General features: G+C 48.6%; 1 protein-coding gene across 17 annotated transcripts in view; it reads left to right on the top strand.

Moving 5' to 3' along the window:
* SGMS1 (sphingomyelin synthase 1) overlaps window positions 1-23,424 on the top strand; it is a 266,380-nt gene extending 242,956 nt beyond the window's left edge. For all 17 annotated transcript variants that reach the window (XM_045081446.1, XM_004764115.3, XM_004764117.2 and 14 more), the window contains 4 exons: window positions 1,607-1,724; window positions 17,572-17,725; window positions 20,941-21,107; window positions 21,696-23,424. In XM_045081446.1, coding sequence (XP_044937381.1) covers window positions 1,607-1,724; window positions 17,572-17,725; window positions 20,941-21,107; window positions 21,696-21,875 — 619 coding nt within the window. In that variant the 3' untranslated portion in view covers window positions 21,876-23,424. The remainder of the gene's footprint in view (window positions 1-1,606; window positions 1,725-17,571; window positions 17,726-20,940; window positions 21,108-21,695) is intronic.
* Window positions 23,425-27,657: the final 4,233 nt, after the last annotated feature.

Raw genomic sequence — 27,657 nt, 5'->3', positions numbered from 1 at the left:
TTGTTCTTCTTTGTACTGTTTCATTGTGTTGTGCTTTTTGTCATACTTAAAATTAAAGGTACATACCTTCGCAAGACAGCTGTATGCTGAATTAATTCTTGTCCTCAGAGGTGGCGTGCGCAGCTTTGCTAGGAGACAGTGATGCCTCTATGGTGAGCAGGTCTGACCCAGTTTCAGAAATCGGGGTGGGGGGACAACACACTGAGCTGTATCCATACATTATAAGTAACCCACTTTAACTGCTGCAGTTAGGAATGAAATGCAGGGGGTACTAAAAAATATATTTTTTAAAGATTTTATTTATTTGAGAGTGAGTGAGCACATGGGGGGCCCGGTAGAAGCAGAGGGAGAAGCAGACTCCCCGCTGAGCAGAGAGCCCGATGTAGGACTCGATCCCAGGACCCTGGGATCATAACCTGAGCCGAAGGCAGACGCTTAGCGATTGAGCCACCCAGGTGTCCCTTGTTTTTTCTTAAATTTTTTATTCACACAACTGACACGTTACTTTGTTCCTCTTGTTAAAAAATGCAGGTGATACCAGCTCTCTTCCAAAGATGCATTTCAGTGGGAATGGCTTCCAAAGATGCATTTCAGTGGGAATGTCCGTTCTGCCCTGTGATTTATGGAGTAAATGTTCAGTATCTCAGAGAAAAGCCTGTCCATTGTTTCTAAGATTTTTTTTTTTGTTTATTGAACTCAGGTTGCCCCAGGCCAAGGAAACTGAGAACTCCTCCCAGTTGAGGAGAGAGGAGCTCACAGGACTGAAGCAGGACAGGAGTAGAAAGGGAGGGAGTGTTTTGTCCAAGGTTCCCCCAAGCTAGTGCAACTTAATCTAGTCAACCGACAGGGAACTGGAGGCAAAGTTACCAAACGCATGCTTGTTCACGTGTGTCTGTCACATAATTTCATTGGAATGACTCATCAGCTGAAATTGGAAAGATTTTTAATTCTTATTTTGTGACTCATACATGTAACCTAGACATTTGAGGCTGGAATTTTCCATATGTGATCTCTACTTTATTGTCTCCCGTTTACGGATTCAGAAACTGAGGAGCTCCTCGGTTAGTGGCCTGTCCCATGGCTACAGAGTTCCCACTCGGAGAGAGGTAGGGGGTCACATACGGTTGACCAGACAGGCTCCTTTCCTGACCTCATACTTTCTCAGAGATCTCCTTGACTCATTCAAGGTCAGATAAATTGTGAATTCTCACTATAATGCCATTTTCGTGTTCTGAGCCTCTTCTCTCTTTATGACTGAAAACACACTCTACCCTGTCATTGTTGAAGCACAGGTACGGGGTCGGCTGGGATGACTCAGAAGGGGCCCCGTTTACCCAGCCGGTGAATGTCAGTTGGGGCGTAAGGCCTCAGGAAACCTCATTAGCGGCAACGGAGAGCCCTTCACGCTCCTTTGGCCAGCCCACCCTGAGACAGTCAGCACCCCCCCCACCATGGCACTCTACTGTTAGCTCTGCTTAGAACGTTCCTACTTCAGGTTCTCGAGTCCCTGGGGGGGCTGGCTTGGTGTGTTGGGCCCCTGAGAACCTCGCTGTGCCTGCAGAGTTAGTTCCATGACTGAATGCCCTCTGTTTCCCTGTGTTTCCAGGTCCATCATCAGCAGAAGATTCTTCTGCATCGTCGGCACGCTGTACCTGTACCGCTGTATCACCATGTACGTGACCACCCTCCCGGTGCCCGGCATGCATTTCAACTGCTCTCCGAAGGTAAACCGGGCCCTTGTCTGTGTGTCCTCTTGCCCAGGGGGCCTCCAACTAAAGCCGGAGGAGACCGTTGCCTTGGAACGTCTTCCAAGCCCTGTATCCTTACACGGGAACGTTATGGAGTCACATGGCAGGACATGTGCACACCCCCCTTCTTGGACTCTCCACGCCCACCAGTGCACCCCAGCTGGGAGTGTACATAGTCTGTTAGTGTCCTGGAGGCAGGGAGGCTCCATGTGTGGGTGTAGCTCTCTGGTTTCCTGCCAGACATTTGAGATATTACTCGCTCCCTTGACACAGATCCAAGAGCTTTTTAGATGCTTTTGCTGCTCTTGGACGGAAAGTTGGGCTTCCAGTGGTAGGTCTCCCTTCTTTCTATTAATCCTGCAGTGGGGATCTGCAGAGCCGGAGACACTGTCCCTGTTCCCTTGCACCCTCCCCCACCCAGGCAGGGTCCCTGTTCCCTGGAGGCACATTTTGTCCTGTTGATCTTCTCAGGTAGCACAGAAATCTGCCCTTAAAATAAACCCCAGTCCTCTCTCATTGACACTGTTTGTCTGTCAGGTCCACAAAATGCTCCTGACCCCCTAACCTTGACCTTGTGATGCTTCCAACTAGGGAGACCACTGGGACTTTTGAAATAGTTAGCAGAAGATTGATTCAGTTTTACAAATGTTTGCCGGCCACTAAGATCTGACGCAGTAAGAATCAGAAGAGGCCGGCTTCCGTGGCCAGGCCGGGAGGATGCAGGGGACACTGCGGCACATTGGGAATCATTTCTTTGCGTCGATAAAACACCCATGTGCTTTCATTTCTTCCCCTCTACGTTTTGTTCTTTCTGGAAAAGTCTGCCTGCTAGAACTGGGAAAAGGAGTGGAAAAATTCACCGGGTTTTTAAAGTGGTGTCTTTATCATTTGAAATTTCGGATGCTTCTAGATTACAGGCTTCACTGCGGCCTCTTCTTTCTTAGACTGAGGTGTGCGCTCAGGAAGGTGGCTGGTTGCCTGCTTCACTCTGTTTTGGCTTCAAACTCTTCACTGAACTATGGAGAATGAGTGGTCCCACAATCTGTATCCACAGCCTCCCACCCCACCCTGTGCCTCCCATCCTGCTCCCTCTTCCTCCAGAGAAGCCAGCCTCACGTCTTCTCCAGCCTCTGTGAGAACTCTCAAGTGCTGCCTTGGCTGCTGGGTTGTAGGAAATATCTTCTGATCAGTGAGGGTTCAGTAATGGAGACTCTTGGCCAGAGCCTGGCTTGATAAACTGTGTGTTCTCAATAGTAGATGGATAGTTTCGAGTGTTTGTCCAAGTTGAGTTGAGCTCCTTAAAGGAGTCTGTGCATAGGGAAGTTTCTCCACCAAGGAACACGGCATACTGGGCCCAGCCCACAGTCAGGGGTGCGACGTGGAGGGGTTGTGCCGTGTGGACCATCTCCTGAGGACCTCTCTCTGCCACTCCATCGAGTGGCCGGCCATCCCAAGCTTGGTTAGCATTGGCGCTCAGAGAGCCCTCCTGAGTCACCGGCAAATCCAGCCAAGGTCCTGTGGCTATAAATAGTTATGGTTTTTCTTGGTAAAGACAGAGGTCACAGCAGGAACTGTGCAAAAAAAGCCAGCCTTAACGGGCCACTTGTGTGTGGTGTTGCCAGAAATCCCGCCCTGGGCCATCCTTTCATGACGGTCATTTGGAAATTGGGATTTTTTTAAAGTAGAGGAACACAGGAGGGGATGGAACGCAAGCACAGCTTAGCAAAAACAGCAGGGACTTGTTAAATCTAATTACTTCTTTTGTAGAACAGGCTCTTGGAAGAAAGGATTCAGAAAACAATTTATATTTTGAAAACGTTCACATGTATCTCTCGGAGTAGAGACGCTCGTATGGGGAGCCTGTGTACGCCCAACACCTAGATCCAGAAGCTCTCAATTGGCTGCATTTGCTTCATCTCTTTTTTTTTTTTTTTTTTTTTTTGAACTATTTTAAAACAAATGTCAGACAATGTCATTTGATGGTTATGTGCTTTAGCAGGCATCTGAATATTTTGGGCATTTTATGGATAACTCTGATGCTGTTGGTATAGTCAAACATGGGCGATTCCCAGTTCATAGAATAGCTTGATTGTTTTAAAAATGCCTTTTTAAAAGAAGGGTTTGTATTTGTATAAGTTAGGAGCCAAGATCTTTGTGTTTAGTTGCTATGTCTCTTTAGTCTCTAATTCTAGGGCAGTCCTTTCTCTTTCTTTTCTTCTCCCCATATGTAGCTCACAGAGATCAGATGGATGGTTCTGTGTAATAGTCCACATTCCGGATTTTCCCATTTGATTCTTTGTCGTGTCGATTAGCCTTTTTCTCTGCTCCATTTCCTCTCTAAATAGAAAGTGGGCTCTGGAGACCTCTTGGGCAGGAAGGACTCCCCAGATGAGACAGGATGATTTCTGGAGCTGGGGGAGGCCTTGGAAGCCGTTTCTGCCCCTGGCCCGGTGGCCTAAGCCCAGGGAATCCAGTGGCCTGTCCGGGCTAGTGGCAGAGGGAAAGGGAGCACCAGAGAGGGGTCCCAGAGGCCCGGGGCTCACTGGTCAGGACCAAAGGGAGCCTCCCCGAGAGTCATCCCGGCCCAGTGGCTCCCTTCAGGGTCTTCCCACAGCAGCCTCCCTCTTGAACCATTGCCCAGTGAGGCGGCTTCTCAGCCCGTAAAGATAGGCTGAGTCACAGGAAGAGCAGAGGTCGGAGGCAGGGGCTCACACCCTGGTGGTCCCGCCATCTGGCTCTTGTGTTCGCTGATCAGGGCCTCTGGGCCTTGGTGGGCAGCATGGCGCTGTCCCAGGGAGTCCGAGAGTGAGGGCGGCCACACGTCAGGGGCTCTGTGGGTGCTGAATGGCACATGGAGGTCAAAGAGAAGCTGCTGTCCTCACCGTGCTCTGTCCCCCATGACCGACCTATCCGGTGACCGTTCGCTTCCAGGCCCGCGTGGCGAGTTGGGCCACACAGACCTTCCCTGTTGAACATGCTCGGTGAACTCGGTCCTGCCTTCTCGTTCGGCCCCGTTGTGGGCGTGCGTCATTCCTCCCCTGAGACCGGGCTCACGGCGTGTGGCCGCAATGGGCAGGAGCCGGCAGGCGGGTCGAGGAACCCTGAAGGTTGCTCCCCTTGCTCATTCTTTGGCTGTCACCGCGTGCTTCACCCGACAGGATGTTGTGGTCGTGGGAACTGAGGAGGGAGGAGAGCGGGGGGGCCCCCTCTCAGAGGCGCTCCCGCCCTGGAGAGGAGCCACGGAGCAGCAGGCGCACTCACTTCCCACAGGAGTTTCTGGGCCACTTTTGTCCTGTGGCCTGGGGACGCGGGATGGGCCTGCAGCAGGGGCTGCCGGGCTGTGTCACCGGGGTTCGGGCTGTGTCACCGGGGTTCGGGCTGTGTCACTGGGGTTCGCCTGTTCGGCTCGTCAGAGCTTCCCTGGGTGGAGCACATGCACAAACCAGAGCGCACCCGCTCGTCATCCCTGTCCCGCTGTTTAGGATTCCCTTAAAAAAAAACCTAAGAAAACAAAAAACCGCAGAAGTATTTGAGAATTCTTCAGTGTTCTTAGCTTCCTGCAAGAAAGTTTTTTCTGTTTTAGCAAACTCCACAGGGGGAGAAAAAACAAACCACTCACCCTGGGCCTGGATCCAGATAGCCTGAGGCCGAGGGGGGAAATACTTTGGCTCTTTCCAGCTCTCATCTCTGTAGCTGCAGGAGTTAATCCATGGCTCCGTTTAGAGTGAGGTTCTGTGGTCTCCATGGCGACCGTAGGTTTGCAAACCTTGGAACAGAGGGGGTTTCATCAGAGCAGGACACTGCACAGAGTGACACGGTGTTTTTAGTGCCTTGATCCTCCCTAGCTAGAAAGAGCCCCTGGAGACAAGAGCTGTGTTTGGGCGGCCTCTGGGGTAATGTTCAGCAGGACAGGAAAGCATCGAGTGAGGACAGAAGGGTCTTGTTGCCTCTCCTGCTGTCAGTCGTCCTGTGTCACCCAGACAAGCAGTCAGGGCCTGTCCTGCAGCTGAGCGGTGCTGGTCCCAGCCTCCCGGGCCTCCTCTGGGAACCCTCTGGGGCACCAGCGCCGGCAAGGGGGGACGGCCACACACTCCTGGGAACCATGAGAGCTCCCTGGTGCATTCTCAGGCTTTCTAGGTGCAGCATGAGTGGGGCAAGCCGCCCTCCGTGCTCTTGGGGTTGTGATCAACTCCCACCCTTATCAGCATTTTTTTTTTAAGATTTTATTTATTTATTTGACAGACAGATCATAAGTAGGCAGAGAAGCAGACAGAGAGTGGGGGTGGGGGGAAGCAGGCTCCCCACTGAGCAGAGAGCCAGATGTGGGGCTCAATCCCAGTACCCAGAGATCATGACCTGAGCCGAAGATAGAGGCTCTTTCTAGCTAGGGAGGATAAGTGCCCCCTTATCAGCACTTCTGTTGCCGAAACAGCTTCATGCCATCCCATTCAAGTGTGTGGAACCTAAGTGTCTGTGCCTGATTTGACCTCATTTTCTGCTCGCCTCCCCATTTCTTACTGTCAGCGTGACCTGCCTTTTTGTTCTCACCTCTGTTTCTTCCACATAACTTCCTGAACCTTCCCCATCCCAGACCTCTTCTTCACATTCTTCTGTCTCTCTCCACAATTCTCTTCCTTTTTCCAGGGGCAAAAATAAATAGAAATATGCGAAATCATTTTTTCTCTTTCTTAAAAAGATTATTTTTTCCATTTTAAAGAAACTATGGATTTATTATAGATACAGTGAAAAAATATAAAAAGAGGAAAATTTTTACCGTCACTCGTGGCCCTGTTTACTGTTGATGCTTCTGTATATTTGTCCTTTGTATGTATACATTTGTCTTCCGCATTTCTGATCGTGCTATTTGTACAGTTATTCCTGTTTTCTTATAGTTTACACTTGATACATACAGTTTTACCTGATTTTATAAACCTTCAAGTTTCTAAATTTTTTTTTAAAGATTTTATTTATTCATTTGAGAGAGAGACAGAGACGGAGAGAGCTGTAGGGGAGAAGCAGGCTCCCCACTGAGTAGGGAGCCTGATGCGGAGCTCGATCCCAGGACCCTGAGATCATGACCTGAGCAGAAGGCAGAGGCTTAACCCACTGAGCCACCCATGCGCCCCAACTTTCTAAATTTGTTTTGTTTTGTTTCCCTGACTCTCAGGCTCCATGCCCAGTGCGGCATCTGATGCAGGGCTCCATCTCCCAACCCTGAGATCATGACCTGAGCTGAAGTCAAGAGTCTGATGCTTAACCATCTGAGCCACCCTGGCACCCCAAATGGTTTTACTGAAGGGCCATCACCAGGGGGACTCACTCTCCCAACGGCAGGGAGATTGTAGATGATGCCCAAGCAGGTTGATTATCTTCTGAGCGAGTATTTCTAGAGAATCTGCCTTATGTGGGTCAATTTTGAGGATCCACAGATTTTGATACCACAGGTGTCCCCCCTCCTGGGCACCCAGATGCCGTGACAGACCCGTGACCCAGCAGATCTCTCTGACTTGCCGAGCCCTGCCCGTGACCGCATGTGGCACCCCCGGAAAGTGGCAGATACCGCTGGGTGTTGGCTGTGCCGAGGGGATGCCCTCTGAGCCAGATCTCAGAGGGACAAGCAGGAGTTTGCCGGGGGGAGTTGAGTAGAGAGTGGGGAGAACAGGAAGGGTGTGGAGGGGGTCAAGGGAAGGGTGTGACCCCGGTGTGGGATTCTGTGGCAAGTGGCCAGAGCTAAAGCCAGAGAGGCATGTGTGGGCAAACTTGAAAGGGTCTTGTCACCCTTAGTAAGTTGTAGGCTGCAGGAAGCCAGGAGCGATTGGAGGAGGAAAAAGAGGAGGAGGTTGGGGTCACGTGTGTCCCTTAGAAGGGACATTACGGGAAGGACACCAGAGGGAGGATGGAGGACCGCACAGTGATGCCAAATCCTGTGTTCCTGTTCCCTGTCACATGTGATCCCTGTTGCACTGTTGGATTCAGTCTTCCTGAGGGAGCCAGGGTGGGAGAGGGAGATGGCATCGGTTCAGGGATGCTCCTCCACTGGCCTGTTGCTCCCCAGGTACCACGGGTTCTCAAGCAGTGCAGCAAGGAGCTGGGCTGCTTCTCTGTTATGTGTGTGAGGGAGGCAGATGAGGCTACACTGGCATGGGGGTGCGGACAGGGCATAGAGGGCCGTGTCTGGGAGACGTGGGGCAGGGGACAAAGGTTTCCAACATGGCAGCAGCCATCACGTGTGAGGAGGTCATCAGAGTCAGAAAGCATCCAGTAGGCATTCAGGAGCCTCGGAGATGGTGGTGTGGACATTCTCTGTGAAGCACTACCCGTGTGTCACCCGCAAGTGGGTGGACGGCAGGACCTGCATCCTGAGGGAGGGGCACTGGAGCTGCCTGGACACCACCGGCCCAGGCGTTTGCCCAGAAGCCATATTTCTTCCTGGGCAGGTTCCCACCGGCCAACTTTGAGATGGTTGGAGGATCCTAGTGAGATAATGGCAGTAATTGATTATAGTACATTAGTTTAAAAAACCTTTTAAAAATTAAAAGGGCAGCTCCTAGATGGAAAAGAAATAGTAGAAACAGAGAATTACTATTTGCAGTGACTACAGTAGTAATTCCAACAGGAACCAAGAATGGGTGCCGAGGCCACTGGGTCAAAGGTTGGAGGCATCATATTTACGTACATTAAGAAAAACACAAATTAGGGTGCCTGGGTGGCTCAGTGGGTTAAAGCCTATGCCTTCAGCTCAGGTCATTATCTCAGGGTCCTGGGATCAAGCCCTGCATCGAGCTCTAACACACACAAATTGCTGATTAATTATAGAGGGATAGTGGGGAAATCTGGCAGGTGCTCCCCACAGCCAAGTGACCAAACCAGTCGCAGGCAAATGGTATCATCACGATGCTTTTCAATGCGATATGCTAAGGAGGACCCACCATTTCTTGCCAGCCACATCAACTTGGCCTTGAGCTCAAAGAAACAATCCAATGAAACCAAATCAAGGGGCATTCTATAAAGAAACTAGCATGGACTCTTCAAAAATATCAGAGTCTAAAAGCAAAGGCTCCATGTCAAGGAGCCCTGAGATGTGTTCTCTGGCTGGACCCTGGATCAGGGCGTAGATGCTTTGAAGGACGGGCTGAGACCTTCGGGAGCCTGAGTCTGCAGACTGCGGTCCTCTGCTCCTTGTTACATCTTGAGGCCTGTGGCCACGGAAGACCACGTCCTTGCTTTTACATATGGGGTGAAGCATCCTAGTATATCCAGCTTGTCCTCACCTAGTCCAGGAGAGAGGAGAGGGAAAAGAAAGCCAATGTGACAAAATGCTGATAATTGTTGAGTCCAAGTGAAGGGTCTGGGGCCATTCGTTGTGCAGGCAATGCCCACCCATGGTGGCTCTATGCTTGCGGTGCTGGGAAAGCCATGTGCATTCAGTGGAAGCCGTGCCTCAGCTTGCGTGAAATGCATGTCATTTCTTGGGCTGGCAATCCTTTCTGGTGAGGCTGGAGCTGTGGCGCCTGGGCAGCCACTCTGCTCCTTGCCAGGGGACCATCTTCAGTGTCGTGCGTGAGGCAGTCAGCACTTGGTCATAAACTGGGCTTCGTGTTAGATGGTTTTGCCCAACAGTAGGCTAACATGAGCGTTTTGAGCATGTTTAAAGTCAGCAGGGCTTGGTCGGTGAAGCCTCTGCCTTCAGCTCACGTCACGATCCTGGGGTCCCAGGATCGAGTCCCACGTTGGACTCCCTGCTCAGTGGGGTGTCTGCTTCTCCCTCTCCCCCTCCGTCCTCTTGTTCTCAATCTCTAATTAATTAATTCAAAAAAAAGTTAAACTAAATCTAAAATAAAGTCAGCAAGGCTGAGCCATGAGCTTTACTGGGTTGGTTATGTAATGTATTTTTGACTTAGGTTATTTTCAACTCACTATAGGTTTATTGGGTTTTGACACCATCAAGTTGAGGAAGATCTGTACCCAGTAGATCCAGAAGTTTCCTAACAAAAATCTGAGGGAGCTCTTTTCAATTTTTTAAATTACATTTAAATTTAAAATTTTGTAAATTTTTACTTCATGAACAGGTAGGATGAAAGGATCTCTCAACACTAGAAGCAAAGATAATTTTGTTAAAGAGGTAATCATGCCTTTCTACAGTGCTGGATTTCTTTAACAGGACAGGTAGGAATTTGGATGATTGGAAATCCATAGCCAACTTTGAGATTTCATGAAGCTTTGAAAAAAATATTAAAGGTTTTACTCGGAGGCTGAGGGGAAGGGAGGCTGGTTGGGGATTAGTGTTTCATGGCTGATAATTGTAGAGACATCCCTCCCCCAAATAACAAAGCCAGCCTAGTAGAAGAGTGGATGGATGCCTTTGATTGTGGAGAGGTTGCAGGGAGCTAACTCCTTCGCGGCTTAATGGAGGGAAAAGCCGTTTTAAAACTTGCATGTATGAGTTCGAAGAGGATGTTTGCGGTGAAATCTCTGTACTTCAGACCAGTCGATGTGAATATGATATTTGTGGGTGAGACAAAATCTTCCCAGGAATGAGGTAGTTCCCACATGGAGGAGGAGTTCAGAAAAGCTTCTCGTGACCCCGGGTGAGAATCCTGGAGGGCCACGTGTTTGGGAAGCACGTCCCAGTTTCCCGTGCTGGCTACCAGGCATGGAGCGCTCCCTGAAGGGCTTGGGGTTGGGTTGCTGCCGTCAGATGGGATAGTGCTTGATGATGTCAGCAGTCACTTTGGGTGGTGAGGGCTGAGGGCGAGGAAGGGGGGCGTGGTTCTTGCCACCCCCTAGGTCGGAGAAATGGGAAGCTAGAATGGGCAGAGTGTTTGTCCAGAGCCCCTGGACGCTCTAGCCTGACCTGTGTCTTGGGTGGGCTGTGCGCTCCTCACTGCTCCCCGACAGCAGACTTGGAGACACTTGGAGCATGGGGCAGAGCAGAGCAAGCCGAGTTCAAGTCCAGGTGGGAGCACCTTGTTTGAGGAGGTGGGAAATGCATCATTGGTGCAGGAAAGAGTTCCCTGAGAATAACGTCTGTAGGAATGGGGAAGTTTTTTAAAAGGAAAAAAAAAAAAAACCACTCAGTGGTTGGGTTGGGCCGAGAGGGGGCAGGGGGGGCGGATCATTACCAAATAGTGGTGTGCACCTGCATCTCAGTGATGCCTGTGAAGCGGATGGATTTCGGGAGAATGGCAGTAGCCTGGGGATACCTTCAGCCTCCGTCACTTGGTGAGGCGTTTGCAGCAACAGCGGGCTCTCTGTTGGGACGCAGAGGCAGGCTTGCTGGGGTGAGAGGAAGGATCTGGATCTGATCCCGGGCGACTCACTGCATGAAATGGAGAAAGAGCCTCTCTCTTTATTTGCTTATCTGTAAAATGGACATAACTTCCGCACCAACCACCTGACAGCCTTGGGAGGAGAGGACGAGAGAATTCATGGGAAAACTGTCGTAAAGTTGGAGTCTCTGTACAGGCAAAAGCTGATATGTTTTCTAACTTAAAACCACCCCACCACTCCCTGACAGGCAAGAGTGAGGCAGTCTGAGAGCTGGTGAGAGGCACAGGTGTGAAATGATGTGGCCGCTGTGGTCCCCAGAGCATCTGTCCGGCTCATGAACACACTCCCTGTCCCGTGAGGGCAGCACGCAGTGTGTGCCTTTCCATGGCAGGCTGCCCAGGGCGGGTTGGACGTGGAGTTCCATGGGTCCCTCTGTTCCTCGAGGCTGGGTTCCTTAGCGGGTGCGGACTGCCGTCTGCCTGTTTCCGAGCAGCTCTCTGCGCACAGATAGATTTCTGTGTGGCGGTGAGGTTGTTCTTCAGGAATAAGACAGAAAGTTCCTTGCCTGGGTGATAGCAGGTGGATTCACTGAATGGATGAATGTGTACTTGGGGAGAGAGCTGCCTGGTTGTGACTGTTGAGTGGGGCATGACAGCAGGATGTCACCTCTGTGAAGTCCCAGGCTGCTCCAGGAAGTTACTTCATGTAGATCCAAGTCCTGGTTGGTGCAAGCTGGGGAGATGAAGGTAGCCCGACAGGGTGTGGGTGGGGTACAGTGTTGCAGAGGTTCGCAAATGGTGTCCGGGACCTTGGGTCCCCTTCCCAGCCCCAGCTCTCAGGAGCCAGGGAATAGGACCAGCTGTGCTGACCTCCCAGGGCTGCTGGGGAAGGGGTAGGGAGGGGACATGGAAAGTGCTCCACGGCTCACCTTTAACCCTTCATCACAGTTGTACCAAAGCCACACTGATCTATGCAGCGTGGTTGGATGGGTTTTGGCTCCAGGTTTCCCCTCTGGGGCCAGTAAGAGGTGAAGCTCATTGCGTGTCCCTGCTCTCCACATGCAGTCCACGGGGCCATCTGCAAACCGAGTTACCGTCAGTGTGCTGTGTTACTCGGCACTGAAGAGAACACTGGGTTTTGTGGGGGGTTTTATGTTTTTGTTTGTTTTTACAAACCAAAGGCTCCCCAATTTCTAACTGTGCTCTAGTGGTCTGTGTTGGTAAGAAGCCTCTCCTGCCTAGGCTTTCTTTCATTGCCTTGTTCTTGCTTAAGCATTTGGCCAGTTTACTTAATTTTTGAGCCATTCATTAGATACTGAAGAAAATGGCTTGATTTTTACCAAAAACTGACCTTTCTCTGTCCCTAGGAGACCATAATTCATGTAGTGGTATAGATCTGAGATCTCCTTTCACAGCTTTGTAGTGTCCACTAAGAAAGTGATCATGTGACTGTCCTATCGAATGTCTCTGCTTTCATAAGTGAACATTCAGAAGCCTTCTCATGGGGAGGAGGGTGTTATAGCCAGACTCGTGGTGGCGCACACTCCACGCTCTTCCCCTGGAATCCAAGTCAAAACCACTAGGCAGAATGTACGGAGCAGTGTTTTGAGGACTCTGAAAGATAGTAGCAGGCAGACTGGGGAAGGAAACTAAAATGAGAAGTGGGAGAGATAAGCCATGAGTTTCCTATTTTTTCCTCCCATATGTCCCGCCTGCACGCCAAGGCCACCTGAACCGCAGAACGGCAGACTTCCAAAACAGTCCGTCTCTTTCCAGCCCAAGGAGCAGGAGTAGAAGTCCCTTGGGGACAGAGACTGGGAGGAATTTTACCATGTCTCTGCAAACCTGTGAACGTATGGAATGTACATTCTAGACTTTTTAAAAAAACATAGTTGATTATCCCAAATGTCTTGTGCTGTCCTCAATAGGAGAAAATGTTTGTGAAATACACCTACTGACAGGCATTGTAAACTTACTCTTTCATAACTTATTAAGCAGTTACAGGGGCCTGGGTGGCTCAGTCCATTGAGCGTCTGCCTTTGTCTCAGGTCATGATCCCAGGGTCCTAGGATCAAGCCCCGCTCAGCGGGGAGTCTGTTCCTTCCTGTCCCTGTGCCTGCTGCTTCTGCTCATGCGCATTCCCTCACTCTCAAATGAAAAATAAAAGATCTTAAAAAAAAAAAAAAAAGGCAAGTACAGCCTAGTTCAGTGCCTTTGAGTCCCTGTAGTGCAAGCCCAGTGCATCCCCAGAGATTCTGTACATTTCTGTGTATCCCAGAGTTATTTCCTGGGACTCCTGGTGTTTTCAGAATGGGCAGGGCCTGGGCTTGGACTAGCCAGGGGTCAGCTAGTTAATAGCTTTTACTGGGTGGATTATTTCCAGTTTATTGCTTTTATAAATAGTATCACAGTGTTTGTGCGTAAAGCTTTCTCTCCTGTTTGAGGTCGTATCTTGGAGGCAGACTCCTAGAAGCCGTGCCGTGTATGGGGCTCCCAGGCCGTGCCTTTCAGGTTGCTGGTCGATACGATGATGAGTTTTGCGGGAGACTTCGTCAATCATAATAAAGCTGTGAGTCCCCAGGCTGTGGGTGAGGAGGTTGTGGCTTAACCTTTAACCCTTCATCACCTGCTGAATGGCAGGTGAGCCCCATCTGCCTGCTCCCGTGAGTCTCTGGCAGCCCCAGCCAGCGTGTCCCCTCCTCTTCATCCACCCATCTGAGGTGGGTGACCCTGTGCTGCCCCCGCAGTGGCCGGCTTCTGTGAGCTTCACTAACTTGGTATGGGAACAGTGAGCTCCCATTAGTGTCCATTTGTATTTCTCTTTGTTTGACAGACTTATCTGCCTCCAGCGGCTCAAACCCTTTGTCCACTGATAACTGTGTTTCCCACCTGTCTGATTCTCACTTGATTTATGTGTGTGATGCACAGGGAAAAGATGGTAACTTGTTTCTGCTGCCGTTGTTTTGCAGTTTGTTTTTTAGTTTGCTTTTTTAAACATCATTAAAATTTTTTTAATGATGGCTATAACCACCTGTCTTCTTTTCCTGTTGCCCACTAAGCTTAAAGAGACTGGCCCTCTCACAGAGACTTGACCGACATGAAAGGATAGTTTTAAAAGAAAGCTTAGGAGTTTTAAGGGCACTTGTAAGAAATGCAGCATTAATTTCTGGGGTTTTTTTTTTTCTTGGTGTTACGTTTTACTTATAACGTCTCCCTCTTCCCTACACGTACAGGTTCCCCTCAAATATTTTCATGCTAAAACGGGAGCGCACATTATGGGGTGATGGTACCTGAAAACAGGATTTCTAGTGTAACAAACAGAGTTTTAGAAGGATAGGCTAAAATAATATAAAATGAAAAGCTGCCTAAGCTTTTTTGACCATCATTCTCCTCTTTAGCCATTGTTGTGACAGAACTGGGCCAAACTTTCAATCTAAACTTTAAAAAAATGTCAGCACGTTTATACATGTATACAATCTAAAATATAAAATGGTTCTGTAGAAGTTGTTAGGAAAAACATTAGCCGCCCCCCCAACCCTGACCCAACTCCAGCCCATGTTCCTAACGCACTTGCAGCTCGTTTAACTGAATCTGGTAGTGGTTACCTTCATATTTTTTCACTCTTACAGGTGCGTGTGTGCGTGTGTGTGTGTGCGTGTAAGTGACGTGGCAGTTCTGTTTGTGTTTTTTGTTTTTTTTTTTTTTTTTAAGATTTTATTTATTTATTTGACAGAGGGAGATCACAAGCAGACAGAGAGGCAGGCAGAGAGAGAGGAGGAAGCAGGCTCCCCGCCGAGCAGAGAGCCCGACGCGGGACTCGATCCCAGGACCCTGAGACCATGACCCGAGCCGAAGGCAGCGGCCCAACCCACTGAGCCACCCAGGCGCCCAGTTCTGTTTGTTTTTCTGGTGGCAATCTTAACTGACCTACGCAGAAGGCCGGGACTGAGGTTCCTCAGGGCCCCAGCCCCAGTTCGGCGCCTTTTCTGCCCTGCCCTGTCCCCCCACGGGCCATCACACTTCTGTCCCCTCTTCCCCATCTAGTTTTCTCTTCTTTTTTTTTCTTTTCTTTTCTCTCTTTTTTTTTTAAATTATTTGGCAGAGATCACAAGCAGTCAGTGAGGCAGGCAGAGAGAGAGAGAGGAGGAAGTGGGCTCCCCGCTGAGCAGAGAGCCTGATGTGGGGCTGGATCCCAGGACCCTGAGATGGTGACCTGAGCGGAAGGCAGAGGATTACCCACTGAGCCACCCAGGCATCCCTAGTTTTCTCTTCCGATTTAGCTCCATACTCAGTCGGTGCTTGCACTATTCGTGTGTAAATGCTCTTTGTTGGCTACTTATGCAGTTCCTGTACTTACTTTTCTGCCCACTTTCTGTTCCTGTAGTGTTACTTATTGTCTTGCTTCTTGTTTTTTTAGTGGTCTGTGTGCACGGTCATTGCCACGTGGGGGCTCTTCATTGAGGGCTGTTGGAGGCAAGGGTTGACAACACTCTGTTGGTGTCGCCTCCCCAAGGATGACCCTCCCGTCCTGACCCCTGTGCTGTCCGTGCTCACAGCCCCTTGGCTCTCCCCTCATTGACATTCCAGTGGGTCCTGTCTCTTCTTTTTTCTGCGTTTACTCCTTTGCTTTACCGAGCATATCTTTGTAATTCCCTGAAAACAAGAGTCCGTAGTTGGTAGATACTGTGAAATCTTGTGTGTGCACAAACAACTTTGATTTATCCTTCACTGTAAGGCCAGTTAATAATATGGCTGGGTATAGGATTCTAAGTTGGAAATCATTGTCCCCCAGAATTTGGGGGCATTCTTCCAGAACCTTCTGTTCTCCAGTATTGTTTTGGGAAAAGCCTAACTCCTGGTGCTTGCTTGAAGCTTGTTTTTAACTTCTGGAGGCATTAGGGTCTCCTGCGGTAGGTCTGTTTGCTGCTGTCGAACTGCACGTTCATTGACCTTCTGGATGTGGAAATCCATACCTTCTGTGGGGTGTGTTTGACCTGCCCTCCTAACTCGAAATCCGGATACATGTTGTTAAAGGGAAATTGTAATAAAACACATATTTCCCAAAGCCTGGAATACCATCAGTGAGATGCTGGAAAAGATCATGGTCATCAAATTGGGCAACTAACCAGACTTTTAAAAAGTGTGCTGACAAGCATAAAATACAGGCAAGCACACATTTCATTCGACAGAGCAAATAAAAACTGCAGTGAGTCGTTGAAGCCACTGACAACTCCTTTGTGCGGCCCAGACGTGTGCCGGAGACCGGTGGGTTATGTGTGAACTCTTCTCACTCTCACGGAAAGGGAAGAACGTGCAATTCTACCCACGTTACGTGAGAAGACTGAACGCATGTCCACCTCAGTCCCGTGTCTCCATTGGGCCACCGAGTATCGTAAACCGAAGTCTTCTTGCATATGAGGGCTCCAGTCTCCAGCGCTCCCGCTGAGTGAGCGGAACAGTTGTCCCCAAGCCAAGTACCGGACGTTTTCCCAGATGTTTTTGGTAGTATATCCGTCAGTGACTCTCCCTCTATCAGTGTGATTTTGAAAGTTAAGTTAGTGTCTGCTGAAATGTGCTGTAGAAAGTGCTAGTAGCTTCTAAGGAATGTTCTGAAGCCACTTGCTTCATCCCAAGGCCTGTACCCCTCCTGAGTGCTGTCTGAAGAACAGCGGATGTTGAGCAGCAGACTTCACGGGGGGTCTTGTGTCCATCGGTGTGAGCTCCTGAAGGCAGGAAGCTCCTGGGTGTCTCCTCTGTGCTCAGCACCCACACTGGGCACTTCTATGACAGCTGAAGCTGCCTCCCCGGGGTTAGCATCAGGTCCCAGAGGCTCAGAGCTCCATATCACACTGACTGTCCCTGCCTCCTGCTTCAGACACCTGTCCCAAGTCTGGGCTGTCCCTGGGGCTTCTGACCCCTCAGCTATACATTGGAGGTTCCTCCAGTTTGATTAATTTGCTAAACATTGCTCACAGGACTCAGGAGAACATGTTAACTTACCGGATTTCCAGTGTGTTTTAAGAGGATGTGACTTAGGATGCTCTGGGCGAAGTGTATGGGAAGGGGTTCAGAGCTTCTGCACTCTGGATGCACCGCTTCCCCCAGACCCCTATGTCTTGACTCTTCCAACCTGGAAACTCTCTGAACCGTCATCTTCTGGGTTTTTGTAGAGGCTCATTCTGTAAGCCGGGTGGAGGAGGCCTTTGGCTATGGGTGACCAACTCCGCCTCCAGCCCCTCCCCGCTCCTTGGAGGTCCAGCCCCCTGGTGGTCTGGTCGGCTCTGCTGGCATCCAGCCCCCCTTTTGGGGGGCTTGGAGTCACCCCGTTGATGTGCACGCTGATGTGCAGAAAGGGGCTTGTGGGGAGTAACCGAAGAAAGACACCTTGATGTCAGGAAATTCCCAAGGTTGTGCCAGGAGAACAAAGTCAGAGACCACATCCTGTATTTCTGACTAGAAATAACCGTGTCACAAAGCCTAATTCCTGACGGTAGCCATCATGGTACGCTTCCATGCAGACCAGTAATGAGTCTTGTTTTCTCTTCTCCCACCAGCTTTTTGGAGACTGGGAAGCGCAGCTGCGGAGAATCATGAAGCTCATCGCCGGCGGCGGCCTGTCCATCACCGGCTCGCACAACATGTGTGGGGACTACCTGTACAGCGGGCACACTGTCATGCTCACGCTCACCTACTTATTTATCAAAGAGTGTAAGTCATGACCCCTGCCATCTCCCCTGGTCTCTGTGGAGTCTCCTGTGGGAGGCCAGCCCCTCGTGTCCCCACAGTGGCCCCCAGAGTGACCTGTCTGTGTTTGGAGGGGGTGACTTGTTCCCTCAGGTGTCAGAGTAACATTGGGGGTGCATTCCAGCTGCTGGAAGGAGCAAGAAGGACATCTTCCTGGGACCACAGGCAGCCAGTGTTGGGCTGGGTTGGATGTTCTCAAGGTCCTGGCTCCCTGCTAAGCGCAGGGACGGGAGGGGCATAGTGACGTCCCCCATAGAAGCCGTGGGGTCGGGACACTAACTGAGGCAGGCACTGAATGAGAAATTCCCTTTAAAAAAGTACTTAAAATATTTTATTATGAGACATAGAAAAAATAATACCATGCCCCGCCCACTGCTCAGACTTAATAAACAGCGGCATTTGCCATTTGTTTCGCTTCACCCATTAAAAAGCCAGTAGAAGGTAACTAGGTGATGATGGTCTCTCGTTCCTTCCGCTCCTGTTTTCCTCTGTCGTTTCCATCATGTTTTGGTGCTTGCGTGTCATGGTTTGATGGTTTGTCACATCTGCTTGATGGTATTGTGTCCTCTCTGGTCTTTCTCCACTTGTCTTGGCTGCGGTGATGTAGGTGGGACATGAGGCTCTGGCTCATCCTAACGAACCACGGGCTGTTTATTTTTCTCCTTGTAGAAACTGCAGGTGTTCTCAGTATTTTACTGTTAAAAACTGTCTCTCCATGAGCATTAGGCAGTTTCCATGAAGAGTAGTGAGGAGACCCGAGCTGCCAGACCTCGGAGGAGGGACGCACACATTGCAGTCTGGACGTGTCTTGGGAGTGAGCGTGTGGCACTGTTCAGAGCGTTGGTGTGGTGGAATTCAGAGCAGTGGTAGTAGTGAGAAGCCACAGATGAACTGATCAGTAGGAAGCAGATAACGGAACGTACCTTGAACCCCGAGAAGGAGTCTGAACTTTGGTTCTTTCACACACAGTGGCCATGCCGTCCCATTTCTCCCTCAGAGAAGGGGGATCCTCTGCTGGGACGGGTGCCGGGCTGGAGAGCAGGGCTGGAATGGGGTACGGGCTGCTGCCGTAATCCAGGGAAGACGTGGGGTGTCCTGAACCCCTTGGTGTTGGCGTTGGTGAGATGTGGAGGGAATGAAGAAAGGTCAGCGGAGAGCCCACAGGAAACCACTGAAGAGGCAAGGCTTAAGAGCCCAGTTTGGGTCTTTTTTTTTTTTTTTTTAAGATTTTATTTATTCATTAGAGAGAGAGAGCACACAAGCAGGGGGAGCAGCAGGCAGAGGGAGAAGCAGGCTCCCCCTCCCAGCAAGGAACCTGACATGGGGCTGGATCCCAGGACCTGGAATTGTGACCTGAGCTGAAGGCAGACGCTTCTCCAGCTGAGCCACCCAGGTGCCCTAGGCCAGCTTTGGTCTTAAACTGAGATAGGGAAGATAGGGCAGGAGATGTGCTTCAGGGCACTGGGAGAGGGAACGGGGTAGGTGTTCTTCTGCTTACTCTTGGCATGTGACCAATCCTCACAGCTTCTGTTTCGAACCCTCAAGGCGCCATCTTGCCCTTGTGGCGGGGGGAGGGGGGGTGGAGGGGTGGGGGTGAGCTGGCCTTGGAAGTGGGGGCCGGTAGGCCTGGTGTAAGCACTTGGGGGGAGCGCTCCTGCCCCCTGCTGGTTGCACTGCAGTAGAGGCTAAGCCTTATCCTTGAAGGAAACCCAGGGTGCCCTTTTGGGAGACTGGGAAGAAGACCGGAGGGTGGGGGGCAGGTGTCACAATCATGGATTTTGAGTCCTGGTGCTATTATGAGCTCTGTGACCTTGGGGCCCACCTTTGACCTCTCTAATGCTTGGTTCCCTCGACTTGAGAATGAACTACTGGTAGCCACTCTGGCTGAGGGAGAGGAGAGGTGGTAGGAATGAAGATAAGCAGCATATACAGACAGCCCCTGCCTAGCCACTCCCTTTAAAGCTGCAAACCTCCCGTCCCCTTCTCTGCTTCTGATCCTGCTTCTCCTGTTTAGCTTTTTAATTTTTTCTTGGTATTTCACACCTTCTAACATAGCGTATAATTTACTTATTTACTGTAATTAATCTGTATCATCTCTCCTCCCTACTGGGAACGGATCTGCCCACAGGGCAGGTTCTTGGCCTGTTTTGTTCGTTTATCTCCGTAGCTAGAGCATCTCTGTCCCAAGCACATAGAAGATGCTTGGTAAATAGTGGTTAAATGGAGGACTAGTTCGTGGACCCCATAAGAATCCAGTAAATGTGAACTTTCTCCCCCTGGGTCGGGAGGATAAATCACATGCAGATGATGTTTGTGCATAAAACATCAGACCCTCTTCAGCCCATGCTTCAAGAATACAAGGCTGGAAGGCCTGCGCTTGTAGATATACTGACGCTTCCACCAGGGGGCTTCCAAATCAGGGTATGGACAGGTGTTTATCTGACCCTGCCCTGCCTTGAAGGCACTTGGACCCAAATCCCCAGGCATCTGGATTTTTTCTTATTCCCATTTGAGAAATGGATATCTCAAAGACCTCCAGGTTAGGGGATGGTCCCAGAGCTTGGAAAGCAGATAAGACAGTTCTGTCAATCCTGACTGCCTAGTCCCCATATAAGGATCTCCGGACCAATGGTACTGATTTTTCTTGAGAGTGTTAATTCCAAATTATTCACAAGTAAAGTGACTTAAATGCCAGTGGATAGAGCATGATGTATCTTCCTATTGTCTCTTTTTTTTTTTTTAAGATTTTTTTAAAAATTTAATTTATTTATTTGACAGACAGAGATCACAAGTAGGCATAGAGGCAGGCAGAGAGAGATAGAGGAGGAAGCAGACTCCCTGCTGAGCAGAGAACCTGCTGGGCTTGATCCCAGTGCCTGGGATCATGACCTGAGCCAAAGGCAGAGGCTTTAACGCACTGAGCCATCCAGGCGCCCTCTGTCTGTTGTCCTTTTAAACTGTATTTATGATAATACAAAGCAAGCACTAATTACAGTCTGGTCAAATCAGAAAATACGCGGCTGCCATTCTTGCCTTGGTTACAGAGAAGCAAAAGCCCTTAGATTTGCTGCCACATGATGTGTTTCCGGAAGGAGAGGTCCACGTTGCTGAGTAATGGGGTGGGTGCCCTTAGCGGTGCTGGGACAGTGGGGCCACCGTGAATGTCTTTGTCTTCGCAGACTCCCCACGACGACTCTGGTGGTACCACTGGATCTGCTGGCTTCTCAGCGTGGTTGGGATCTTCTGCATCCTCTTGGCACACGACCACTACACTGTGGACGTGGTGGTGGCCTACTACATCACCACGAGACTCTTCTGGTGGTACCACACGATGGCCAATCAGCAAGTGAGTGTCCCTTCTCATAGGGTCGCAGCCTCCCTGCCCACCCCCCAGGCCCAGTGGTGCATGTGCCATCTACAGACAAGCGTTGGTCTCTCTCTGAGGGGTCGGTATCTCTGGTGGGGTCATCCTTCCTGATACCGGCCCACTGGAATATAAAAAGTGACCAGGGAAGGTGTGGGTGTAGCACCACAGATATGGCGTCCTTCCAACGCAATGCCCCGTCTTACCACAACCCGGACAAATGTCTCAGCTGTGCCCACCCAGTCTCCATCCCCCCTCCAGCTGAGTACAGAACGTCCATCGCAGGAAAGTCACCGAAACCCTGACTGGCTATGAGATGGCGTGAGGCCCGAGTTGTCCGTGCACTCGCACAATTAGCGTTGTTCTCCTGCTGGGCTGGGGCCCAGTTAGCAGAGTGCACGTGACGATGTGCTTGTGTCACCAGGCACATGGGGCGGCTCTGGGGTCCTTTGCGGCCTGAAAAGAGACCTTCCATACTCCAGGTGGAGGGTGGTTAGGAGCATGCATGTTCCTCTTGGGGCTGGGGCAGTGGCGTGTGCCCCTGACTTGGGTTTCCTGTCCTTCTCCCAGGTGCTAAAAGAAGCTACCCAGATGAACCTCCTGGCTAGGGTGTGGTGGTACAGGCCATTCCAGTACTTTGAAAAGAATGTCCAAGGAATCGTGCCTCGCTCGTACCATTGGCCCTTCCCTTGGCCGGTCGTCCACCTCGGCAGGCAAGTCAAGTACAGCCGCTTGGTGAGCGACACGTAACGGCGCCCGACGCGGGCAAGCGAGGAGCTGTCCGAAGTGCTAGAACTGCACAAGAGAAGATGCCATGAACACACCTCCCTGACCCCGTTCTCCTTCAGCAGTTCCCTTGACTTAACCTATTGAGTTACCTGGTCAGCACTGTGATCTTTTTTTCTCTCCAAAGGACCTGCGTTGGACAACAATAAAGAAAATCTAACCTATCATGCACTGTACACATCTTCCTGTTCATAAGTTTGGGATTTCCATAACCTGCGACCACCATGTTCCTTTGTATATGATGCAACAGCATAAATGTAAGCTTTTATATCATCAGTTCTGGTCTTTCCAGGCACATCTGGAAATAAAGCGTATTATTTTCTTGGGAAAACATACTTTTCATATCTCTTGCCCCAAAGATTGGGCTGTAAGCCATTTTCTAGCAAATGTCTCTATGAAGGTTTCTAAGTACCTGAATGGGGTTCGATTCTGAAATCTTTCTACCTGTTGCACCGATATTCAAATAAAAATGACAGACACAGAAAGGTTCGGTAACTTTGGGTTTTATAAAAATCAGCAGAGAGAGTGTGTCAAAAAGTGCAAAAAAAAAAAAAAAGATTCTGTTATAAAGCGATTTTCTAAGTATTTCCTAACTTTATTTTTCAAAATAATGTTATGAAAACCAAATTTAAAGATTTTTACATGTTGGAGAGAAGAGAGTTAAAATTTAAAAATGCTTCTTGGGAGAGAAATTTGTCTATGTTTATAGTGCCTTTCTTGTCTTGATTGTATGGTCAGTAGGCAATCTTAAATGTTTTTATTTAAAATAAATATTCCATGGAAATATAAATGTATGTATACACTACTAAATTTTGCATTTATAGCTAAATTAAATCAGAAGACTGCTTATGGTTTTTAAATCGCTATGAATTAGAGAATGGGGGAGTCAATTAGAAAGTCAGAGCCTGTTCCCATATTGTGAGCAGGTGGCAATGACACGTATACCACTTAAATTATTTTATCATCTATTTGGTAGTTCAATTTTAACTATACAATGAAAACAGCCATGAATACTTTGTTTTTAAAAAGAGAGTTTTGAAAATGATCACTTACCTAAAACTTGAAAGCTCTAAATTAGTTATCCGTACTCTCTTGACAATTTTGTTGGTGAACAACAAAACAGAGATCTATTTCTTTAAAACATATTTGTGCAGAAACTGCATGTAACTCGAAGTTTTACTCCCAACATGAGTATGTTTGGGGAAGTATTCTCTTCTATACTTGCCAATGTGGAGAACAAAATAGTTTTTTAAGAATGAAGAAGTATATATATCCATTCTGTATTTTACGCGGCAGAATTATCTTCCGTAGGGTTTTTTTGTGAATTCACAAGGTGATATTTGTATTGTAAAACAATAATGGTGAAGGAAATAAAAAAGGCTTTTAAAATTTTGTTTGTTTTAAATATTTGTAAAGTTATTATTCCAGAGAGTACACTGATATCTTAACGGCTTACCTAGATCATAAATTAATCAAAATGCACTTTTTAATAAAACCTGATACTTAAAATAGATGGCTGTTATTTCTCATGTGTTCACATCCTTCCTGGAAGTCGTCGACAGAGTCATTAAAGCAGAGATAAAATGTTGCATTTTGGATCTAGGGTTTATTCTGAGACAGGGCCTGTTGCAATTCTGTTTCTATCCCCTTAAGGTTTCTGAAAGCGTACTCGTGTCTTTGCAAACATACGTAGACAGAATGGAAGGTGAGTTAAATTCAACGTCAAGCTGATGAGGTTTCCTGTGCGGAGCTCTGGACGTGTGGCTCTGTCAGAACGCACGATGGCCTCTGGGGAGGCCTGTTGACCAGAATTCTGGGATGGGTCTTTCGCTGGTACAGCCTTTCCCTGACCTTGACTGTCAAGCAGGTGCGGCGTATCAAAGGGGAAGGAAACTTGAGGAATGAAAATGAAGTATTGGGACATGTTAAAAATTGGATCTTTTCTTCCTGAATCAAGTAGTTAAAAAAAAAATGACGACCACAGGTTTGTATCCTACCTATGTACTAAAGAACTTCATGCCTGACCGCCCTGGTTCATGAATGGACGTATCCCGTGGCTCCCCCATCTGTAGATCCAGGAAGGACAGAGAAATCTGGTGTTCTAGGGAATCATAGTCCACTTGATAATGCTTGTCTGGTTGCGGACATGCGCGTTTTTGTCCTTCCATTTGCTAAGACCAATTCTTGGACAGTAGCTCCTTTGTTTGGCTCTCTTTACGAGGAGGACATTTTACGTGTATAAGCCTGACAAAAACCATGAGGTTAGTAGTAATTACCCCGTCTTGCAGGAGGGGACTGATTGGAGTTCTGGTTTCTACCTTTACCCCAGCACCCTGTACTCCCCACAAATACTGTGAGTGTTCATAAATTCTATAGGGTCAGGGTCAGCAGTGAGAGAATCGGTGCTTACCCTGGTAAAGCCAAGCGGGTCACCTCTTACTATGAACCACATTGTAGGAAATTCACATCACAAGCTGAGAGACTGATTTCTTAACTGCTAAATGGTTTATTTGGATCCCAAATATCTGATAAATGTAATCAATAGCTCATAAACTTTATAAGATAAAATGAGGATCCCTGTTAGCTTTCATTTGACCTTCATTATACAGGCAATCAACCAGGAGGGCGCCTGGATGGCTCAGTGGGTTAAGCCTCTGCTTTCAGCTCAGGTCATGATCTCAGGGTCCTGGGATCAAGGCCCACATCAGACTCTGTTCAGCAGGGAGCCTGCTTCCCCCTCTCTCTCTACCTGCTTCTCTGCCTACTTGTGATCTCTCTCTCTCTCTGTCAAATAAATAAAACCTTAAAAAAAGAAAAAAGAATCAACCAGGTATTGGCATAACTAGGGTATAGAATATGCTACTTGGATCCCTTGGATGCTGATATCCTTTCTTCTTTTTTTTAAAGATTATTTTAGGGAAAGAGTGTGCCGCAGGGAGGAGCGGAGGGAGAGAGAATCTTGAACAGACTCCCCACTGAGCGTGGATGCCAGTGTAGGGTTTGATCTCATGACTCCGAGATCACAACCTAAGCTAAAACCAAGAGTTGGATGCTGATGCTGACTGACAAGTCTTTTTTTTTTTTTCCCCTCTCCCTTTGGTCAGGAAACTTATCTTGAACAAATCCCGACTTGATATTCTGCTTATCAGGACCTTGAACTTCTCCTCTGTCTGCTGGTTCAGTAGAAGTCACAAAATTAAGTAACCTGCTAGATCCAGACTCCAGCCCGCTGAGGTCAGATGGGTATGGTCTGTGAGTGACCCACTTAGTGAAGGGAGGTTGCAGGAAACTGGAAGGAGGGAGCAAGAAGGTCGGGATTGTGGGGAGAGTGGCAGAAGGACAGTGCGGGCGGCCATGGCTTACCATTGGTGAAGACGGGGAGGGAGGGTTTATCACAAGAGCTAATGTGTATGTTGCACATGTGGGAAATCCTTTGCGTTCTCTAGTGTTGGCCTGGCACTAGTGTTGTTGAGCATCTAGCAATTGAGAAAATGCATGTGACAGGATTAGAGATGCCCTTGAGATTTTCTGGTTTACCATTCACAGCGTACGTGTGACATCCGATCCGCAGGAATAGTACTCAGCCATTCATTATTCCATCATTGCCTCATGGTTGATGAGTGCCAAGATTTGAGAGTCTCTTGAGAATTCTTGGGACAGGTTTACTAAAGATTTGAAGACAGAGATTGACGAGATAGATGGACTCCCATGTTTTTCAAAGTTAAAGAAGTAGAGGGTCCAACTTCAGAGGCCTATGCTAACTCCTGTGTCCCGGATCCTGTGTCGAAGGATGTCTAGGGAGTGGCTTGAGGGGCCAAAATGGCATCCCAGGTGAGGACAAGGGAAGGCTCAGACACCCAGGAGGGACCTGCCCAGAGTCCCCTCCCAGCCCCATGGTGGCCTAGAAGCTGGTGTTTTGTGACACTCTCTTGTTAGATGCATATACATTAAAGTTGCTGTGTTTTCTTGGAGGATTAACCCCTTTATCGCTCTGTCCTCTATTCTTAATGATATTCCTTGTTGTGGAGTCTGCTTTGTCTGAAATTAAAATAATGACCCCAGCTTTCTTCTAATGAGTGTTCAGCATGGTATCTATCTTTCTCCACCCCTTTATTTTTAAACTCTCTGGATCTTTACAAAGTGGATTTCCTATAGACAGAATATATAGCAGATAACCAGCTTCCCATTTTTAATCTATTCTGACAGTCTCTGTCTTTTTAATTGGTGTATTTAGACCTGTCACATTTAAAGTATAATTGATAACACAGTTGACCCTTGAAAATAGGGGTTTGGACTGAGCAGGTTCTGTGGTTTTTTCAATCAATTACTATATATGTACTTTTATGATTTTCCTAATATTTTTTTCTCCAGCTTTATTCTAAGCTTTATACATAGACAAAATATGTGTTCATCAGTTGTTTGTTATTGATAGGACTTCTGGTCAACAGTAGGCTATTAGTAGATAAATTTGGGGGGAGTCCAAATTTTTATGAGGATTTTTGACTCCTGCCTGCCCCTCTCCCCTTCACGATAGTCAATCTAAGTTATGGTGTAAGTGTTTTTAGTAAGTGTTTTAGTTTCAGTGGCTTCGGCCCCATGTCAGCAAATCCCGGCTGTGACTCTGGATACTACTGTCTCTCCAGATTTGGAGAGTGGCGATTGGCTCTGTTGGCCCCAGTCCTCTGATGGCTCCAAAAAGAAGTCCTGTTTTGCAAAGTTCGTCCAGCCTTTTGTAGTTGTAAGGATGAGAGTGGTGACTTGACTCCAAAGCTCTTTGCTTGTTGAAGATGAAACCAGAAGCCCTTGGTGACCCAGTTTTTGTTGTTAAATCAGTTTGGAAGACAACGAGTAAGCTGTTGTCTGAGGAGGGCCTTTAACATCTGGACATAGAAATTGGTGTCCTAATGACAACTGAAGAACTAAAAATAGAAGTGGCCGTTAGAGTCTGCCTTAATGACTTCCAACTCTCAACACACAGAGTGTCCAGAAGAACATGAAGGCAACTGACACTGGATTGGGGAATGTTGGGGGTACATTCAAATACCTGAACTGTGAGCTTACTTGCCAGAGCCCTTCACGTGCTCCATTGCCCCTGCCCCCCAACAGCCCAGAAGACCTGGGACACAACAAGCACTAAAGCAGACCCAGAATCTGGAGGAACCTGAATGACTTTCTCTCTCCTTTCTAAAGACCGCTCTTGTGGTTCGTTGTCTGAGAGTGCTTTTGCCTGTCCCGGGCTGGTACCTGGGAAAGATCTGGTTAGTAACAAATAAACTGTGTATTAGCAACAAATATAATCGCTTACTAGGAACATCAGCATGTTTTGAGAAAGTGTCAGGTGCCTACAGTCCAGAATGCTTGGTCTCTTTTTGCCAAAGGATTTACAGTATGTTCTGTTGAATCAGTCAATTTCTTTCTTCTCTCTCTCTTTGACTTGGACTAAGATAAGTTCTAAATAGCTTAACTTGGTGGCTCAAAGCATTTTTTTCAGTGTGAGCAGGAAAATAGGGCAAGTGGTGGTGTTCTTACAGCTGTTCTTACAGTTCTTATAGCTGTCCCGGTCCGTAGTCTACAAAGAACTTCAACCAAGGTATTGTATGTACTTTATTTCACACCAAGGGCTTTGTCCAACTCCTCTCTCAGGAGTGGGTGTCAGGGCGCCTGGGTGGCTCAGTCGTTAAGCGGCTACCTTCAGCTCAGGTCATGATCCCAGGTCCTGGGGTTGAACCCCACATCTGTCTCCCTG

This window comes from Mustela putorius, unplaced genomic scaffold (genome assembly GCF_011764305.1).
Source record: "Mustela putorius furo isolate JIRA1106 unplaced genomic scaffold, ASM1176430v1.1 tig00000577_pilon_pilon_pilon, whole genome shotgun sequence".
NCBI classification, from domain to species: domain Eukaryota; kingdom Metazoa; phylum Chordata; class Mammalia; order Carnivora; family Mustelidae; genus Mustela; species Mustela putorius.
Note: the sequence above shows the minus strand (reverse complement) of the source record. Positions and strands in the feature narration are given on the sequence as shown.